This window comes from Monodelphis domestica, chromosome 3, assembly GCF_027887165.1.
Source record: "Monodelphis domestica isolate mMonDom1 chromosome 3, mMonDom1.pri, whole genome shotgun sequence".
Classification (NCBI taxonomy): Eukaryota; Metazoa; Chordata; class Mammalia; order Didelphimorphia; family Didelphidae; genus Monodelphis; species Monodelphis domestica.
This window is the reverse complement of record NC_077229.1, coordinates 11,263,162-11,283,133: the sequence shown is the minus strand read 5'-3', so window position 1 is coordinate 11,283,133 and position 19,972 is coordinate 11,263,162. Positions and strand designations below refer to the sequence as shown.

Below are 19,972 nucleotides of genomic sequence, written 5' to 3'. Positions count from 1 at the left end.
ATATGAAAGTCATTCAATTTATTGAAGAAACCACAAAGTGTCCTTCCTTTGAATTCTCTCTTTACATGATGTAAAGATTAAAATTAATATCTGATACTCTGAGTATTATTTTAATACTATTTATTAAAATCAACTTAGATCAAAATCAAAGGGAAAGTAATGCTAGAGAGAGAAAGCTGCTCGTTTCCCCCATGTCCATCCAAGCCCTTCATCATCTCCAAATTGTAAAGATTACAATTAATAATCAATAACTAAATATTATATTTTATAAAGTTTTATTAATAATAACTAAAGCAAAAAACTGCCTGAACTCAGCCCAGTCACAGGTCAAAGAGGTGGGTTGGGAGGAATTACATTTAGCTAAGTACCAATAATGTGATCTTGCTAACGTGGAGATGCAGGAGAGATTATAGGGAATTTGGGGAAATACTAAGGACTTCTGGGGAATGAAGTCAAAAATTCAAAATCTCCATTTATACACCTGACTAAATTTTTAGAATTCTTTCAACTCATCATCATTTGATTCAGGGAAAGAAGTCCCTTCACTTAGCAATCTTCAAATAGATATCCTCCAACTTAAATATCAAATATCAGCTAACAACATCCTTCACCTACTAGATTCCCTGGGTTTCTTTGAACCTCAAAAAAATTCCCTTTACTACAGGAAGCTTTTTCCAACTCCTTTAAATTCTAGTGGGGTACCTCTTTTCATTCCTTAGGGGTTTTTTCCAATTTAAACTCTACGTAACTTATTTGTACATATTTATGTTATTTTTGTCTGTCCCATTATTGTGTGAGGACACTCTAGGGAGGAAATGTCTTTTACCTCTTTTTGTAAACCCAACATTTAGCAGAGTGTCTAGCACATATTAAATGCTTAGTAAATGTTAATTAATTTATTTTCTCACTTTCCCTTTCCCGTCCAGTTTTTGAGAAGGTATATCAAGTGCAAGATTTCACATACATTCCCATTCAATTTTATCTTCTTCTGTCATTCATTTCAATGTTCTAAACTGGCAGGGTCCTTCTAAATTAGCCCTCTAGCATTATTTTAAGAATATTTTTTCCTGGCAAAAATTCTAATTCTTTGGAAATAAGGAAAATCTTCTAGAAACAGGATAAGGAAAAATCTGAAAAATAGAAGTAAATTATTAGTTTCAATTGACCAATGGGTTTATAAGATTGTTTCTGACTAGATAAAGATTTCAGAGAGGTAACTTTGATTAATATAACCTTATAATACTGGTGAACTCAAAAGTATGGAAATCCCATCTACTAATTCAGAGGAGTAGCTATCATATAATTGTTGTGTTTAAACTTATTTTGAGTATCAGTTTGTTTATTAATGTGACATTATTACCAATAAAATGATAGGTCATTGTCCTCAGTGACTAAAGATCTCAAACATTCTTTAGGTAGATCTAGAAATAATGTTTTAGGAGTTAATGATTGAGCCCCTCACATGAATATCCCTAGCCATATCAAAATGATAATTAATTAGGAGGTGGTTCATCAAACTAGCCATCCCTACACATCCCCATATAATGAGGCTCATATGGACTGGAAGAACATTCATGAACCCTTTATTTATTAACCAATTTCTGTTAAATGGAAAACATTCCTTGGAATTCCTAAAGACAATGAAAATGTAAAATAACAGTGATTTGGCTACAGTTTTAGGATCTAAGACTCTGACACCATAATTCTCTCTAATACATAGGCCCTAATATAGGAATTAAAGTACTATGTGAAAATTTAATTCTCAAAAATCTTTATCAAAACAAATGTTTTTGAAATATTTATTTGCAAAATTTGTTATACTCTTAATAAATTATATAGTCAATATAATTTGTTTTTGTCTAAGCTTTTAACTCTAGGAGTTGAAGAGAACATTAAAAATAATAAGAAAAGAAATGTCTCTCTTATTTATAAACTGGGCTGAGATTTCAGAATACATTGATTGAAGAGAAACTGCACATCACTGAAAATTTGTGATCTATCATGAAATGCTCTCATTTGCTTTATAATTCAGAAGAAGAATTAATGAGAAAATGACTCACCAGCAATTAGTCAATCATGAATAATGGTCATTGGCTTGTTTATCAACCAGTGTAGGACATTTTAACTGAACCAGACCAACCTAAGCTGATGGTGAATAGTTTTTTGACACAAAATGTATTGTAACTTTGAAGTTAATAGGCTATACCCTCACTGGAAATAAATTAGCAAAGATGTGCAAAAATGATTTCTTTCTCCTACGGGATGGTACCTGAAATCCTATCTAAATCCAAGATTTTAATAAAGAAAAAGCAATGGTGAACTTCACATGCAAAAGGACAAGAATTGGGAAATAAGGATACAGTCTTTAAGCAACATCTAATCAAAGAATTTGAGAATTGGAAGAGAATTCATTATATATATTTTCCCAGTCGTATCACAAAGACATTATTACTAGTACATAGCTAAAAAGTGACTACCATTTCAATGTTACCTGCCATGAATGAAAGACTAAATATCCTTCATCTCTCATTGAATTTTTCTCTGATTTTCTCAGAAATATTTCATGGAGAGCCCAAGCCACAGCATAGACAGTGTTGTAGATGGTGTAACTCAATCCTGACATGGTCATGTCAAAAGAACATAAAGGCAAAGTCTCCAAAGAAGCATTTGGTGAACATATGCCTTGCTCTTCATTTTCTAGTTGATCTGAGCACCTAAAGACTGACAGCCAGAATCCCCTAAGTAAAATGTCATCTGGATATTTAGATGGTTTAACTGTTCTAAGAAAAGTCTTGAACCCAGGGACTTCACTTATCAAATATGAAAATATGAGAGCTCCATGAAAATTATGACCTTGACGATAGACAGGTCTCATGGTAATGTCCCAGTGAGATGTACCAATCCACAGCTTCTTTATAAGGAATAAAGGAATTTGTGAGTATCTCAGAATCATTAATGAATCTGCATCACCATGAATGACTATCACTTCACTTGGTGATTCTAGGATCCTGGTCATGAAGTCCTCATGTGATTTCATATGTCCTCTTTCACTGACAGGGATCTTCTCTGTGAAGGACACACAAACATCATTCTTTAACATTTCCTTTCTAATTTCCCACAGAAATTTCTCACCTCTTATATCATCTGTGGCAACAAGACCTATCCAGTTCCATTTAAAGTATACCATCAAGTGGACAAGACCTTGGTGAAGAGAAGAGTCTTTAGGAGCCATCTGATAGAGAGAAGGAAACTGGATCTTGTCACTAAGAATGGAATCAAATGGACCATAGCTGATCTGGATGAAAAAGAAACATGGGATAAGTTTGGCCCATGACACTGCTAGCAGAAATGAAGTAAAATGCAATTTTGTGAATTGGCATTTTTGTCTATTCAATACATTTTGTATCTTGCAATACAGTTTATGATAGGTGATATTTTATTCTCTGAATTTCCAAATTTATCCCTGTTTATGAGCCCTCAAAAAGGCAATAATTTGGTGAAGACAGACTTCTGAGAATATGATGTTACCTCTATCCTAGTCAAAGTGCCTTCTCTATACCCCCCAAATGTGAAAGGGAATACTTTATTCTCTTTGTCTACTTTGAATTAATATTTAGTCACCTTTTTAGTATCCCTACTCAGTACCTAGATAACTATTAAGTAAAGAGAGCTCCACTCTTTTAACCCAATCACTCAGAAATGTATGAATCCCATGATAAAAAGGTTCAACCTTGAGAGGCCTATAATAAGAATTAATACCTTCAGAGGTGAGAAGTGTATCCCACAAGACACTGCCTCCAAGGGCAGTGATGGGCAATTTGGAAACTGTGATTGGCCCCTGTGAAGAGGGGAAGGGACAAGAAGCCATTATAAAAGACCCTGTATTTTGGGGGCTGACAAGTTGGCTTCAAAAAGAAAGTTGTCTTCAAGAAGAAGGTTGACCTCAAGAAGAGAGTGGACTTCAAAAGGAGAGTCAGCTTCAGGAAAATTTAGCTTCAGGAAGAGTCGGCTTCAGGAGTCATCTTCAGCTCAAGTCATGTTTATCTGCCTCTTGAAAGGAACTTGGGTGAATGAATAGCTGACTTTCATTTCCTGACTTCTGGAGAGAGGTTAACTTCAGTCGAGAGGGATAACAAATCATGCCTTGCTGAGTTAAGCACCAGAGCAATATTTAGTATGATAGGCTCAACATCTTCTCTACCTTCCACCTCTTTTGTAAATAAAAAAATTTTAAGTCATTTGACTTGAGCTATAATATTTTAAATAAGAGACCACCATATTATTTAAAACTTTCATATATTTTAGTCAAACCATTCATTTAATTCTTTATATGTTTTGGCAGCCATTAATTGTAATTCCTACACAAAGGAATCAAGATATATTCTTTGTTTTCTTGTTTGTACAAATTAGATTTCCAAATTAAACCTTTTATGTATTTTTGTTGGAGTTGGACAATGTTTCTTTTTAATGAAATAAAAAGACATGAATGGTATTCAGTGTGTTTTTTAAACACTATATAATTACCCTGTTTTTTTTATTTTAGCATTGTATTTCAAACAAGAATAACTAATTATTTTCTCAGGAAACTGAAATATTGATTTTGGTTTTCTCAAAAGAGGAATCTGAATGTAAGAAAGGAACTAATTACAATATAAAACAAACAATGCACAGAAGAAATCCCCATTCTAATGTAGCTGAGCCATAAGTATCTAACTTATGATTGTAGGTTTCTAATGAATATGACCTTATTATCTGTAAAGACAGCCTATTCTTCTTTGTGTACAGTAGAAATCATTATAATTCTTAGGAAATAAAAGATCTTTTTAACCTACACTTTTTGGGTAACTAAAAAAATCTTATTGTTTCTACTATTCTAGATCACACACTATAATTATAATCCCATTCCACATTGACATCTCAAATATTGGGAAATAGCTATAATTATCCATTTGGACATTTGCCCCTCTAGTTGATAGTTTCTTTTTCAGTTATTTCAATGAATCCTTACAAAACATTGACATATAAGACCCTTCATCATTCAAGTTATCCCCCTTTGAGTTTTTATAAGTATTGACCTCCAAGCCAAAGACAATACACAAGATAATGTCTGAGGGAAAGTTACACAAGTAAATCATCTTCTTATTTCTAGTGTATTCTCTTTCATGATGCAACTCTAGATTACTTCAGTTTTTATGTCTTCTAAATGAGGTAGTTCACCAATATTTAATGAAGGAATGGAAGAACATAGAGATGAAAAAATATTCTGTAAGTCCTTTCCCTTTTCCAGAGATGGTAAAGGTAATGATAGTAATAAAAACGCCTATATAGTTCTTTCTTCCAATTGTTTTTGATTCTATTGAAAAAGACAGCACATTTAGTAGAATATTGTTTAGTAAGGAATATCATTGTCCAATAAGTTGTAGAGTGGGTGAGTAGAGTCTTGGAAAATTTTGGTATATCTTTTCTATGAATGGTGGTATAAATTTCATTATTGTATCTTGAGTCAGTGAGGAAGAAAACAATAACTGCTAGGAAGAGAAAGGGAGTATTATATCTTCATATTAATAGTGTCTAGGGGAAACTAACAGGATCTGTTTGGGGCTAGAAATGGAGAAGTATCACATGTGAGAAGTCTCTAATTTAAAATTTCTGATCAGAAGTGGACATATTCATAGAGAACAAGATAATTGGTCTAGATGAAAACAATGTTGACTTTTTAAGTGCTACCTAAATTTGGCTGCCCCATTCAGTACTGGACAAAAATATTTTCCTTTAAATCCAGGCAAAATATTTTACAGTTATACTCACTGAAATTTTATTTTAGTTTCAGAACAACACTATAGACATATATATCTACTTGGGTCATCTTTTGTGATAGTTTTGACCATTATCTTTTTACCATTCTTATTTGAAGAGGATATTATTTTTGCCTTCATCAAAAGTGTGAATACAAATACTTAAGAACATAAGCCAAGAACAGATCCCTCAGGTGCTCAATTGCTTACTTACTCTTCCATTAAAAAAACTGCTGTATATGACATTCCCTTCTTGAACCAAGATTATGGAGTAAGGAATATTATGAGCTCACCCAAACACACTTCCATAAAAACTCAAATAAAAAGACACAACAAGAATTTTGGAGTAGAAAAATCAATAAAAGATAAGTTAAAACAGTGACCTAGCACAAGACAATGTGAATAGAAAGCAGGAAGACCCCATGTCATAAGGAGAAGAAAAATGGGCAATGTAGCTCATGCTGCACCTATCTGAGGCACCAAGGAGGGGAGTGGAATACAGCTCACTTCATATGATATATGAGCGTTCCTAAGACAATTACAAACTAAATTTGAGAATTTCCAATCAAAAGGGTAAACACTACAATCTGTCAAGAAAAAATAAAATATTGTGGTGCCACAGTAATGATTACATACAACCTAGCAACTTATATATTAAAAAGAAGAGAGGGCTTAGAATATGACATCTAAAAGGCAAACGATTTTGTATGACATACAAGAATCATCTACAAATGGATGCTTAATAAAATAGACAACTTTCAAATATTCCTGGAGAAATGACTATATCCAAACAAAAAATTTGAGGATCAAATACAAAACTGAGGAAAGCATAGAAAGTTAAACAGATGAGAAGAAAACTCAAGGGAATCAATAAGGCAAAACTGTTTACAATCATACATGGGAAAATGATACTTATGACACTAATTACACATGAGACTTAAGGCACATAAAGCACTTAAGATATTTAAGGCAAAAGTATTTAAATATTTTAAGTATTTAAGATAATGCTACAGATATTTCAGAATTTCATCACTATTAAGGCAGAGAGATAGATTAGAGGGCAAGGAGTAAGTGGAATGATATTACAAAAAAGGATGTGATAAAAAGGAACAGAAAGAAGAGAAAAAATAAGATAAGAGGGGGTGAATGATTTCCCATTAGAGACATTTAAGAGTTAATTCAACAGAGAGAAAACTCAAGTTCAGTCAATGCATGAATGATACTCATCAGAATTAGCTTAAAGTGACAATAACTCCCACACTCAAGTCATCTATAGAAATTTGTTCTGTTCTATCAAAAAGTAGGAAGGGGAGGTAGAATAAGAGAGGTTGAATAAAAAGTATGGGAGAATTTGGGGAAGACTGTGCTCAGAAGCAAAACTATCTATAAGCAAGGAAAAAAGGAAAGGAGATAAAGTTAAGGATAAAGAGGAACAATAATATGGAGGGAAACACAGTAATCATGACTGTGAATGCAAATGGGATGAAATTACACATCAAATGGAAGAGGATAGCAGAATGGAATAAAATCCAAAATCCTCAATATGCTGTCTATGAGAAACACATTTAAAGTAGGGCGTCACACAGAGTAAAGGTAAGAAGCTGGGAAAGAATTTATTATGCTTCAGTGAAAGTTTAAAAAGGGGGGAAGTAGCAATTCATGATCTTAGCCTGTGCAAAAATTTTAAAATGGTCTAATTAAAAAAAAAATAAAAGGAAGGAAATTATATCTTGATAAAAGGTACCACACACAGTGAAGTAATAACAGAACTATACATATATGCACAAATGACTTGGCACTTAAAAAGAAGTTACATGAGTTAAAGGAAGAAATAGACAGCAAAACCATTCACATGAAGAACTAGAAGTTTCCCTCTCAGATTTAAATTAATCCAACCAACAGGAATAAAATTAAAGAAGTGAATAAAATTTTAGGAGTTTTGTACATAATATACATGTAGAGAAAATTGAATTGGAATATAAAGAAAATATACTTTTTTCCCTTAGCAGTACAGAAAATCTTTACACACAAAAATGAATCCTGTAATAAGGCATAAAAGACTCACAACCAAATGCATAAAAGTAAGAATATTAAATATCTTCTTTTCAGATTATAATGCTATAAATTACATTCAATAAAGTACTGCAGAAAGAAAAAGTAATAATTAATTGGAAACCAAATAATCTTATGCTAAATAATGAGTTGGTCAAAAAATGAATAATGGGAAAAAATAAACAATTTAATTACAGAGAAAGGGAGACAATGTCAAAAATTTTATAGGTTGCTGCTAAAGCAGTACTAAGGTGAAAATGTTATCAATTAATATTTATATCAATAAAATACAGAAAGAGCAGATCAATGAATTGCACATGGATCTTTTAAAAAGCTGATAATTGAATGAATTAAAAATTCCCAATTAAACATCAAATTGAAAATACTGAAAAATGAAAGAAGAGATTAATAAAAATCAAAAAAGACCATTGAATTAATAAAAATAAATAAGAGTTGCTATTATGGAGAAAAAAATCTATAAAATAAATAAACAATTCATGCTGGGAGCTGTCAGGCCACAATGTCTTGACATGGTCACACATGGAAGCCAGGAGGTCACAAAGTGACTCCTTGACAGAATGGATACACCCACTCAGCCCCCTCTGTGTGACTTCACTCATTAACATCCCTTACTAATAGAATTGATATGATTATTGTCCTCTCCCTAGTCTCAGAAAAAGTAATATGAGAGTAAAATATTTGCACACTATTCCCCCAAAATATCACCAAAAGATCAGACTCACAAAACCAGACCCAAAAGACTATCATGGGTTAACTTTTGTTTAGGTATATAATTCCTAACAAAAGCTGTGCCCAGAAATCCTCCACTCCTATGCACAGAAATAAATTCTCCTGAGCCAGTACATAAATAATTCATAAGGAGAGGCTTGTACGATATGCCTTAGTACATCATGCCTCAGTGACTTGATTTACCAACCAAAACCTATCTTGGAAAACTCCCCAATGAAAGACTGATGAATTCTTAGTTTAATATTAAATCTGAATTGTGTTTCTATTTCCCCTTTGATCTCTCAACTTGACTACTATGAATTTTGATTGATTGATGAAGTTTCTAGAACTTCTGACTAATTATCTAATTTTATTAAAGGTAACATATGATTTTCTTTTTTTTTAAGTGGATTTTTTTTATTTTTTTTTTATTTTTTTTTTAATATTATTTTTTATTTGGTCGTTTTCATACATTATTCACTGGAAACAAAGATCGTTTTCTTTTCCTCCCCTCCCCTCCCCCAACATATGATTTTCTGGGACTGTCCATAAGCCAAGCACCTCGCAGGTTAATGAAAAAAATTAATCTCCAGCTACTCCACCTGTGATGAAATCATTTATCTTGTATAAAATCTTTGTGTATCCTGTCAGAATCAATAGTAATAATATAAGTGTATAGAATGATCACAGAATATTAAACGATTTGTCAAAAGTTAATGTGTCACTTACCAATTATCTGCATTTGAGCATGTATGTTGAATATGTAATCATTGGGGTATAAAAATAAAACAAGCCTGGGCCTAGTGGAAGCAGACCCATGCAAAGCTTGGCCTCAGGCACACACATAGCTGTCTTCCATCACTCATTTCCTCCTTAACCATATCATCACCTAACTGAGGACACTTGGAGCCATGAGCAAGGCTAGGTCTGAGCTCTCAGCAAATTCATTAACTTGATCCAAAGAAAAAGAAAAGCAAATTACCAATATCAAAGAGGAAAAAGGTAAATGTATAGCAAATGAAGAAGAAATTAAAGCAGTTACTAGGAGTTGTTTTCCCAGTTATATGCCAATAATTTGACAATTGAAGTGATATGAATGACTATAGGTAAAAGGGAAAATAGAAAACTTAAACATATCTAAGAAAAAGAAATTTAACAAGTAATTAATGAATTCCCTAATAAAAAATCCTATGGGGTAAATGAATTCACAAGTGAATTCTAACCAAAATTTAAAGAACAATTAATTCCAAAAAAAAAGAAGAATTTAAGAGCAATTAAGAAAAAAAGGATAATGAGTTATGACTAATTTTTATTACATTAAATTAAAAAGCTTTCAAACAAATTAAATGCAAACAAGTAAGAAGTGGCACAAAATGGAGAAAATAATATTAAAAGTTTCTAACAAACATTTTGTTTCTTAACAGTATACAGAACAAAAGCAGGTTTATAAGAATAAAAGTTATTCTTCAACTGATATATTGTCAAAGTTTGTTAACAGGCAATTCTCGGATGAAGAAATTAAGACTATCTGTAGACATATAAAAATGAAATCTGAATTAAAACAACTCTAAGCATATGCATAGTCAATGTAATAAAGTGACAAACCTACGTCAACTCTTCTACTTAATCAATGACATCTCAATTAAACTAACAAAAGAATGAGCTAGGAAAAAATCTTTTGTAATAACAAAAACAAACAAAAAAAGAAAATAATGAAAAATGTTAAGGAAGAAGGTTTAGCAGAATCAGATTTTTAACTATATTATAGAACAGTAATTAACTAAATTATTTGGTACTGGCTAAGAAATAGAAATGCAAATCAGTGGAACAGAATAGATACATACAACAATAACCTTTTGTTTGACAAAGGGAAAGATCCAAGAGTTTTAGAAAAAGGATTCACTATTTGTTAAAGATTGTTGAGAAAAAAGAAAAGCAGTTTGGCCAGAAACTAGATATAGACTAATATCCCATACTACTTACCAAGATAAGAACCAAATGGATACATGATCTAGATATAAAAGGAGATATGTAGGTAAATAAACCAGAAGAATAGGGAACATATCACACCAGATTTATAGATCAGAGAAGAATTTATGAAGAAACAAGAGATTAAAAATATGAAATTTAAATGGGTACATTTACCAAAAATGAAGACCAAGTGCAGATTGAAATATAATATTCTTTAGTTTCTCACTGAGATTCTTTCTACCATAAGCAATATGCTTCACAAAATAGTATACAGGGAAATTGTTATTATATGATAAGGTAAGTGCAACCTATGTCATAGTAACTGTCTTCTTGGGGAAAGGGAAAGTGTGGGAAGGAGAGAGAAAACAAGGATTGCAAAATGTCATAAAATTAATATTAAAAATTCTCTTGACATGCAATCAGAAAAAAATGTTAACAAAAAACTCAAGATTTCTCAATAAATGTAGACATAACATCAATAGACTAAATGATAGTGAGAGGTGAAACACATAGAGTGAAACATAATAGATTGATTAATCATACAAATAGAAACCTGGGAATTTAAGTTCTTGTGCCTATTATTCCACTAATAAATTGTGTAATGTTGAGCAAAAATTTTAACTTTATGATCCTCCACAATTTCAAATGCATTGTGGGCAAGTCGATACAGGTTTCCACTTAGATCCTTTCATCGTTTGGAAGCTGACTCCAAATCAGGTTTCTGCTTTATAATCTAGATGATGCTCTAGGATGGCTGAAAGATCTGTATGATTCAGTGTCTAGAGTTAAGCTGGTGTCAAAAACACTTGTGGTCAAATCTTCCTAGAGGAATTAGCTGCATGATCTTGAAAAACAACTTGATTTTTCTCAGTTTCAGTATCTTACTCTATAAAATGCAAGATATAATTGCACCTCCCTTATAGGTTTGTGGCAAGGATAAAAAGAAATGCATCTGGAAAATACTTTTTAACCTTGAAGCACTATATTGCTATGCTTTCATGGTGTTTATGTATTATTGTGGTTTTTATTGTTTTGGTTGGTAAAGGCATAATATAGGTCAGGCTTAATATGACTCACCTGTGGAAACTTGTAGAGGTCGAGCAGGGTCCCCATTTGGATAGAGAGAGCTGAGGTGACCCCTCCAATAACAGCCACAGACTTGTCCTGCTTCCTGCAGCTGTAGTTAGGGATGAGTTTATCCTCCCCAGACAGCCATCTCAGGGAGCTCTCCAAGGTTCTCTCATCACTGTGGTAGGTGTTGTAGAGGTGGAATCCCAGGGAAATGTTGGGCAACAGATGGGGATCTCTGTTAATCTCCTCTACAGCAAACAGTAGAGCCAGAGCCTGCTGGTAATTTTTGTGGAGCCACCTGTGGGAGTCAGTGCCAAAGAACATTGTTAAAACCTACAAAATAATAATTTTCTGAAGGAATTCTCCATCCAGGTGAGTCAAAATTAAGGACCCCAATAGTTGCTCCCTTCATTTCATTTGTATTCAAATGTCCTTCCCCATTTGCTTTGTTCATACATTTTTATCTTTTTTGCAATTCCCAAAATGGTGAAAATTATTGACTTTAAGTTTTTATGGGACTGTGACTGCCTGGATTATCCACTTCACAAATAGATATGAAACCTCTATTATGTACCCAAGTCTATAGAAGATGTGGATGGTGCTTCTCCCTATGAGAACTATTCTGTAATAGGAGAGAGAATCGATACCCAATCAATGGTCATACAAATTGGGAGATAATTTGTTAAAGATCAATGGCACTTGATGCAGAAGATGTTGTGGAGACAGAAGTGGCAAGCCCTGAGAACTGATTAGAGAAAAAAGGTAATGGAGAGTGAGAAGTGGAGGATGGCTGCTAGGTTGTGAATCTAAGTGATCAGAAACATGTTAGTATCCTCAAGAAAAATAGGGATATTGAAAGAAGGTGGGTTGGGAGAGGAAATGATTTATTTTGGACATATTGAGTTTTAGAAACTTCTGGGACAGCCAGTTTGAAAATCCAAGATAATTTATGTAAAAAAGAAATGTATGAAAAAGAAAACTTCATCAATCTAGTATGAGAAACCAGTAAACATTATTTGGATTTTTTGTAAAATCATCAGCTCTATTATGCATTAAAATTAAGGATTAACCCAGAAAAAAAAAGATCAATGGCACTAAAATCAAAGACAGCTTGGGAGAAAAAGGCCATACGCTCCTGAAGAAATGAGGAAAATATTCATCTGTGGTATCATGGGCTATAAAAAGTTAGTTGATTTTGAAACATGGATATTTGAGTAAGAGGCCATTTCACTAGGAGGAAATAACAAACAAACTCACACAAGTGTGGGGAAAGAAGACACTACATACACATTTGAGCCCTTAGTAACTTATTTGGGTCCTATCCATCACCAATGAAAGAAAAGTCATTTACTCATATTTCCCTCCACCATCACTTCCTTTCTTTACTCTACAGGAACTGAGAAGAATAAAAACCTGGCCATTTCAAAAAATGCTAAATCAGTACAGATTCTTTGCCCAGACAAAGCAAAGAAAATATCTACCTCTTATTCTTCAAAATATTTTAAAGAATACCTCAAACCTGGTAAGATTTTTCCATCAGTTACTATGTCTCAGATAATCTAGGCCTGTTTTAATGGAGGTAGAATATTGCATGACAAAATCCCTAATTCTGGCTATCTCACATTACATGAGAGCATCCACAGAATTTTCAATTCTATCTTGAGAAGCCATTTACTAGGCTTCTGAAAACCTAAGACACGGGGTCCATTTCTGCCCTTTGCTCATTTTCTGCTAAATGAGAAACAGGAAGGACAGACAGAGAGCCCCACTGTAACCAAGAAGTGCTATTCTCAGAAAAAATTCAATAAAATCTATATAATTTGAAAGATTATTTGATTTAGAACTGAAGTTTTGTTTAATGTTTCACCAAGGAATGGTGAAATTTCTTTTCAACTTAAAACAACCATTTCTGCTTACTTAGTGAATAATTAAGAAAGAAAAAAGAATAGGAAGAAGTTTGGTTGAAGGAATAAAAAAGTAACCATTGACTAAAATAATTTAATTAGTTTGCCTTTTAGACAAAAATAAAACAATAAATATTTATAAGAGGAAAGTAACCCCTTTTATTCCTAACAACATAAAGGGATTCAGTAGAATCTATAGGGACTAAAAAGGGACAGAATTGAAGACAGACATACAGAAGCATTTGGCAAACAGAAAGGAAGAGAAGACTAAGTTAGAATGCTCTTCTCAAAAAGTACTATCTGATGTATCAAAAGACAGTCAACTGCTAATGTGGTTCTCTTTAGCTATTACCAAGTGAAACGTTCAATAATTGGTATATTTTAGACTGAACCAAAACTTTGGCCAGTGCAGACTTACAGAATATATGTGAGTTTACATCACTACACACAGATTATCTTCTCAAGAAATGAGAGTTTCTGACAAGGGAATTGACAGTGAACAAAGCACAGATCTAAGTCTTGGCCATCAGCACAACTGTCAAAACAGCTTGTTAAAGTTGCAGAAAGGAAATCCAGTTCTACTTCTACTGCATGCTTCCAGTTTACCAAAACTGACAAAAAAGAAAAAAAAATTCTCCTGTATTGCCTGGCAAAAATGAGAAAAATCCAAATATCATGAGAAATAGCAGGTCTAACATAAAGATATGTCTAAAACTTATTCAATACTGACAACAACCTCCCTCTTCCCAATGAACTCAAATCTACTGGGCTAAGGTTAAGACCATGTACCAAGATGATCTAGTCATTTTTGTTGGGGCTATTTGACCTGGAATGCAGTATCTCGGATAGGTAACCAATGTCAATTAGAATCCAAGACAATAATAATTCCACACACCCAGCAGAGGTATATATTTTCATCATAGCAGAGCATTCTCAACTACTTCCTTCCTTCCTTCCTGTTAGAGCTCAGAGTATATTTTCCAATAGCAAGTGAGTGGGAGGAATGAAGGATCCTCAGTAAAGAAGGAATCCTTAAGACCCCCTAAAAGATTATGAGCACTTCTTATTGGACAGACAAGTATAAAGAAGGGATATAGGAAGATATATGGGGAAATATGGAAAAATAGGAGGAAATAGGCTACATCTCTGTTGATGGGGCAGAATTCTTCTTGTCCGATATCAGTAAACTCAATAATCATAACTCTGCCTAAGAATAAAGAGGGGCAGAGGGCTGCTCTGTCTGTAAGAACCTCTTTTTAATCATCCAAGTGAAAATGAGACCAGAAATATAGAAAGGTACTTACTGATAAGGCTTACAAGCACTCTTAGGAAGACTTTGAAACAGTTCTGCTCCTGTTACGCTGTTCACTTCAACTGAGAACAAGGATAAAAAGATCCCAATCATCAGGTCCCCATCTTGGGAAATAATGGGGTTAATCTGGTTGAAACAAGGGACCTTCACTGTCCTGTGCCCAGATCCTGGAAGCTGCAGCAGCAGAGATAAGAGTAAGGAAGTAAGTAGTTGAGAAATGCTTTTCTCAATGTGGGGCAGCATCTCCCTGAAAATTGGGCAAAGTTTTAAGCCTGAGGAAACAAAGGAGTCACTCAGTCTAGACCAAAATCAACTGCCTCAGTTATAGACTGATGAGAAACTTCTACCATCAGAAATGACTTGTTCCTCTGTACATGACAAAGCACTGGTCGGCCTGCCTGCCACCCCTAAAGAAACACAATACAAAATTAGGCAGGCCCATGTTCAAAACAAGGACAATGGTGCAAGAACATTGGATGCTTTTATGGTTTCACCAGATCTGAAACTGAACTCTCACAGCACCTTTATTTTTCTTTCTTGATGGCAATCATTCCTATTTTAGTCTCCAGAGAAATGTTGGTCCATGAAGAATTCTGGGGACCAGATTGCCTGGGGCATCTACACCTGAGTCTCTGCATCCAAGAGGAAAAAAAAAAACCATAAACCCAAAGTTATTCATTGGATTCTTTTTTTCTCTTATTCCCACCAGTGGAAACAATACAGAACAACACTCTCAGGAAAGTAATTTCTGAGCCTTAGGTTCAGAAAATCATCTTTGATGAATAAATCTCATAAAAATTTTCTCTTGGGTAACCAGATTCTTAAAAACAAAAACTTTTAATAATGGAAATTTCTGTGATTAACTTATAATACTGCTAGTCTCGATATCTCCCAAATTCCCTGCATCAGGTTCAATGTAAGCCTCAAACTCATGACTCAGTGTAATCTAGTATAAAGAACTATTATACTATGTACAATGTTCACAAATCCTTTCTTCTACTTCTCCCCTCACTTCATAGACAGGAGATCAGTCATAGTCTCAGAAATAAAAGAGGCTTTAGAAGTTATTTAGACTAAAAGTTTATGGCAAAATTTCCTTTCTGATATCTAGTATTACAGACAGAAATTCATATTATTTACCAGAATGAAGTTAAAATAACACACTGTAAAAATGGAGATTTGAACCCTGGACTTCAATCCCCAGAAGTCCTTGCTCTAGTTCCCAAGATACCCTCTAATCTCACTGAGATCCCCACCTGGATGAGATAAAAAATTTCTATTTAAACTGGCTGTAAAGCCTACTGAACTCACTCTCTCTTCCTGCTTCCGCTTCCAAGCATACACGTCTCCCAAGATGTAGTGAGTGAAATTGAATGGGCCTTTTGGCCCTCCTAGCTATGTGCTTTCTATTTTGTATTTTCTTTATTTCTTAATCTTTAATAAACCTCATAAAATATAATACTTTTATTACTAGAAACTAAAATTTTAATCTTAACAGTTGGCAACCTAATGGGACAAAAGACTCAATTATTTTTTAAAAAAAGATAGCCTAGATAGTGATTTTTTTAAAGTCACATTTCTCCAAGAAGCTTTTTTAGAAAACCATCTTGATCAGCTCCTGCAGGCAGCCATCCTCTTCGGACTTTCTTGATTCAATATCGCTCACCTGGTCCCAGCCCTTCCAGCCCGGCTACTGTTGCCTGTAATCTGGACCTCTTTAATTCAGATCGCTCACCTGGTCCTGGCCCTGCATGCCTCGGCTGCCTGCTCCTGCTCTGGCTGCTGCTCCTGGTCTTTCTCTCGATCACCTGGCCCAGCTGATTCCCACACCTCTGGCCTCCAACCCAGATGGATCATTGCCCCAGGCCCAGCCCCAGGACCCAGGCTGCTGGTAGCAGATCCAATTTATTCAGGATCAAAAACCAGCTGGTAAAAAACAGGGGTAATTTTCCCTTAGGCTATGATTAGCCTCCATGTGGACTGGGGGAAGGGGATCACAGGGAGGGAGTAAGAAAGAAAAGAAGGAAAAGGCTTTTCCAAACAGAAACTTAAAGCATGGCTACTTTAAGAGGATATCTTTTGACTATGTTGATTCTTTCATTTACCTCACCTGAGTGCCAGGGGAAAAATTCAGATCCCTGCAACTCTTTAGCCAAATTCAGAGAGGCAGCTGGGAGGCTGTGGCTTGAGAGCCAGGCCTAGGGATGGGAGGTCCTTGGTTGAAATCTGGCCTCAGACATTTCCTGGTGGTGTGGCCCTGGACAGGTCATTTAACCCCCATTGCCTAACCATTACCAATCTCCTGCCTTCTGACAATAGGCATCTAAATGGATTTTAAAAAAAAACAAGGAACTTTAAAGAGACTGGAGGCAATATTTTTAAGGCATTTCAGATTCCAATGTTTTATAAAAATCTCTGTATTCTGTTGCATTTTACTGATTGATTTGTTTAAGATTTAACTTTGTGATTTAAGTTCATATTTTTAAGTTCACATATTACTGCATTCAATACTATTCTGTTACACTGAAGCATTTTAATGTACTGGGTTTTAACTACTGTTAAATTCTGTTGCTTTTCCCCATAACTATGCTGAACAAACATTATTGAGTAGGCCCATATGAAAACAGCTTTTCTATTTTTGACTTTGTAAATTGTCACATAGAGGATAGATGGACTCCATCAGAAAATTGCTACAACAACCTTTGGAAAATTTAATGTGCTAAATATCCCAAATTGATTTTAAGGGTTCTTTAGACATGATTTTTAGATTTTTTTCTTAACAATCTCTGATCATTTTGTCTGTCCCTACCACAAGGTAAGGCCCATTTTAGTAGCTGAAGTGAAATACAATTATAACCCCCACCTCCTGCATTTATAAAAATGTGAATGGAAATTGTGAAGTTACTCCCAGGGCATATAGTACCCCTAAAAAGCCTCCCAAAACAACAACAAAAAAAGGGAGCATCTCTCATTTATACTCTTCAGCTCACTTTACAGAGGTCTGAGTTTTTCCTAGACTCCTCTACCACATTTCTGTAATGATATCTAGAATTCTTGATGATGTTCAAAACCCGAAATAAGTTTTACTTTGTTTAAAAATATATTCACCAAGGTAAAAGATTTGCTAGGTTTGTAAAAATTGTGACAAATATCCATCAGTTCATAGGCTTTTAAAAATGCCATACAGCAACTCATGTGTAAAAATGATAGTGTGTTTGCTTGTTATTGTAATTAACTGGACTATTGAGAATTTTCGGGATATTGATAACTACATATTTGTACTACTGTTCAATTCATTTGCTTGTACTCATGGTGGATCATGGCCAGATATGAAGAGGAAATGGATCTCAATTTTGGTGAGAAAGCCTTGTATTCTATATTTTCTTAGCTGACACAGAGTGTCAATGATTATAAGCTATATTTTTTATTTTTAAAGCTTTTATTATTATATTTTTCTTGCATGTGCAATATACTATTTCAGTTTTTTTTAATTTTCTCTCCTTTTTATATTTGAAGAACATGTCACCAGAATTAAAAATTTTCTTTAACTTTTTTGATTTTGCAGTAATATAAGTTTAAAATATGTTTGCTATAATGTCAATGCATGCCCCCAAAAGCTTGAGACTATAAAAATGATGCCACTGATTATTTTTTTTAATTATGGGACTTTACTTAATGATTCTGTCTGATTCCAGGACAAGATATACAAAAGAGCCATTGCATAGGGCCAAAGATAAACCAATCCAGGATGGATTGATGCACTTCTAAGCCAATACAAGGATGTGAACCTAGTGTGAAAACTCAAGGTTGCGACGTTTAACATACATTAAGACGTGGGCCTTCCTCGTATCCACACTCACTCTGAAGATACAGACGAGTATCCCCAAACTTGGCTCCTACTTGACTCCTATAATCTGGTCCCTTTTCTGTCTTTCATAGTGTGGCAACTTTCTGTAGTCCTGGCTACTGACTGGGTTGCTTAGGTCATTTTAATTGGGCCCTGATTCAAGGACCTGTTATAGATTTACTTTTCCTTTACTTGGAATTTTTACACATAAGACTTTGATAGTCTATGTTTTCATCCAGAAATTTTCTTTTTTATTTGGATTTTTCTGATGTCTTTTTAATTTCTCTTACCAACTGATTCATATACCTCATAACTCAGCCATACATCCCTAAGTGATCCTGTGTTTTTCAATCACCCTCTTCATGGGAAAATGGAAAATATTATTATTTTACATTGAAAAGTTTAAATTCCTTTTGAGAAGAATTTTAGGTAAAGGAACATGATACCTCTCTGAATCCAGAAACTGAACTGTTTGGAGAAGACACCATGAAGATGCCTCCAGACCACAAGCTTCACGAGAAGATCAAGAATAAACTTTGAGTGTGGTTGATTGAACATTTATTTGTATGTATACTTTCATGCCAAAGGGGACTGCCCCCTAACTGGTTTTTTGTCAATGCGTCTAGCAATTATTGGTTTTGTTCTTTTTTCCTCATCCTCAAATTATTGTAATCCTTAAGTTGATTATGTTTTCATGATCCTTTTAGGGAAAATCTTTTCCCAAACGATCAAATGAGGACATGTAAAAATGGAGATTTGAACCTGAGACTTCAATCCCCAGAAGTCCTTGGCCACTTCGTGAAATGCCTTGTAACCTCACTTGAATTCCCACCTGGGCTGAGAACAGAAATTGTATTTAGGCTGACTCTCTCCACCTACTTTGGGTCTCTCTCTTGGCTTCCGCTTCTAGGGACACGCGTCTCCCAAGATGTAGTGAGTGAAATTGAATGGGCCTTTCAGCCTTCCTAGCCACGTGCTTTCTATTTTGTATTTTCTTTATTTCTTAATCTTTAATAAACCTCATAAAATATAATACTTTTATTACTAGAAACTAAAATTTTAATCTTAACAATACTCACATTATACATGATAAAAATGCTAGTAATCTAGACATTTGTGCAATTGAATCAGTGATTCCTGACTGGCATTTCTTCTTCATGCATATGACTCCATTTGGCATGATGTTGAGAGATAGAAATATTTTTTACTGCCTAAAGGAGAAAGGGATATTATAGATGGTTATTTAGGTGGTTAAGGAGTGAGGGGAGAGGAAGAGGGAGGGAGGGAGAGA

General features: G+C 34.2%; 1 protein-coding gene across 1 annotated transcript in view; it reads right to left on the bottom strand.

Annotated features, from left to right (window-relative positions):
• Positions 1-15,002, bottom strand: part of VN2R550 (vomeronasal 2 receptor 550) — a 41,732-nt gene extending 26,730 nt beyond the window's left edge. Inside the window, exons 1-3 of the mRNA NM_001099560.1 lie at positions 14,827-15,002; positions 11,625-11,916; positions 2,492-3,295 (exon numbers count right to left, since the gene is read on the bottom strand). Coding sequence (NP_001093030.1) covers positions 2,492-3,295; positions 11,625-11,916; positions 14,827-14,927 — 1,197 coding nt within the window. The 5' untranslated portion in view covers positions 14,928-15,002. The remainder of the gene's footprint in view (positions 1-2,491; positions 3,296-11,624; positions 11,917-14,826) is intronic.
• Between the last annotated feature and the right edge of the window lie 4,970 nt (positions 15,003-19,972).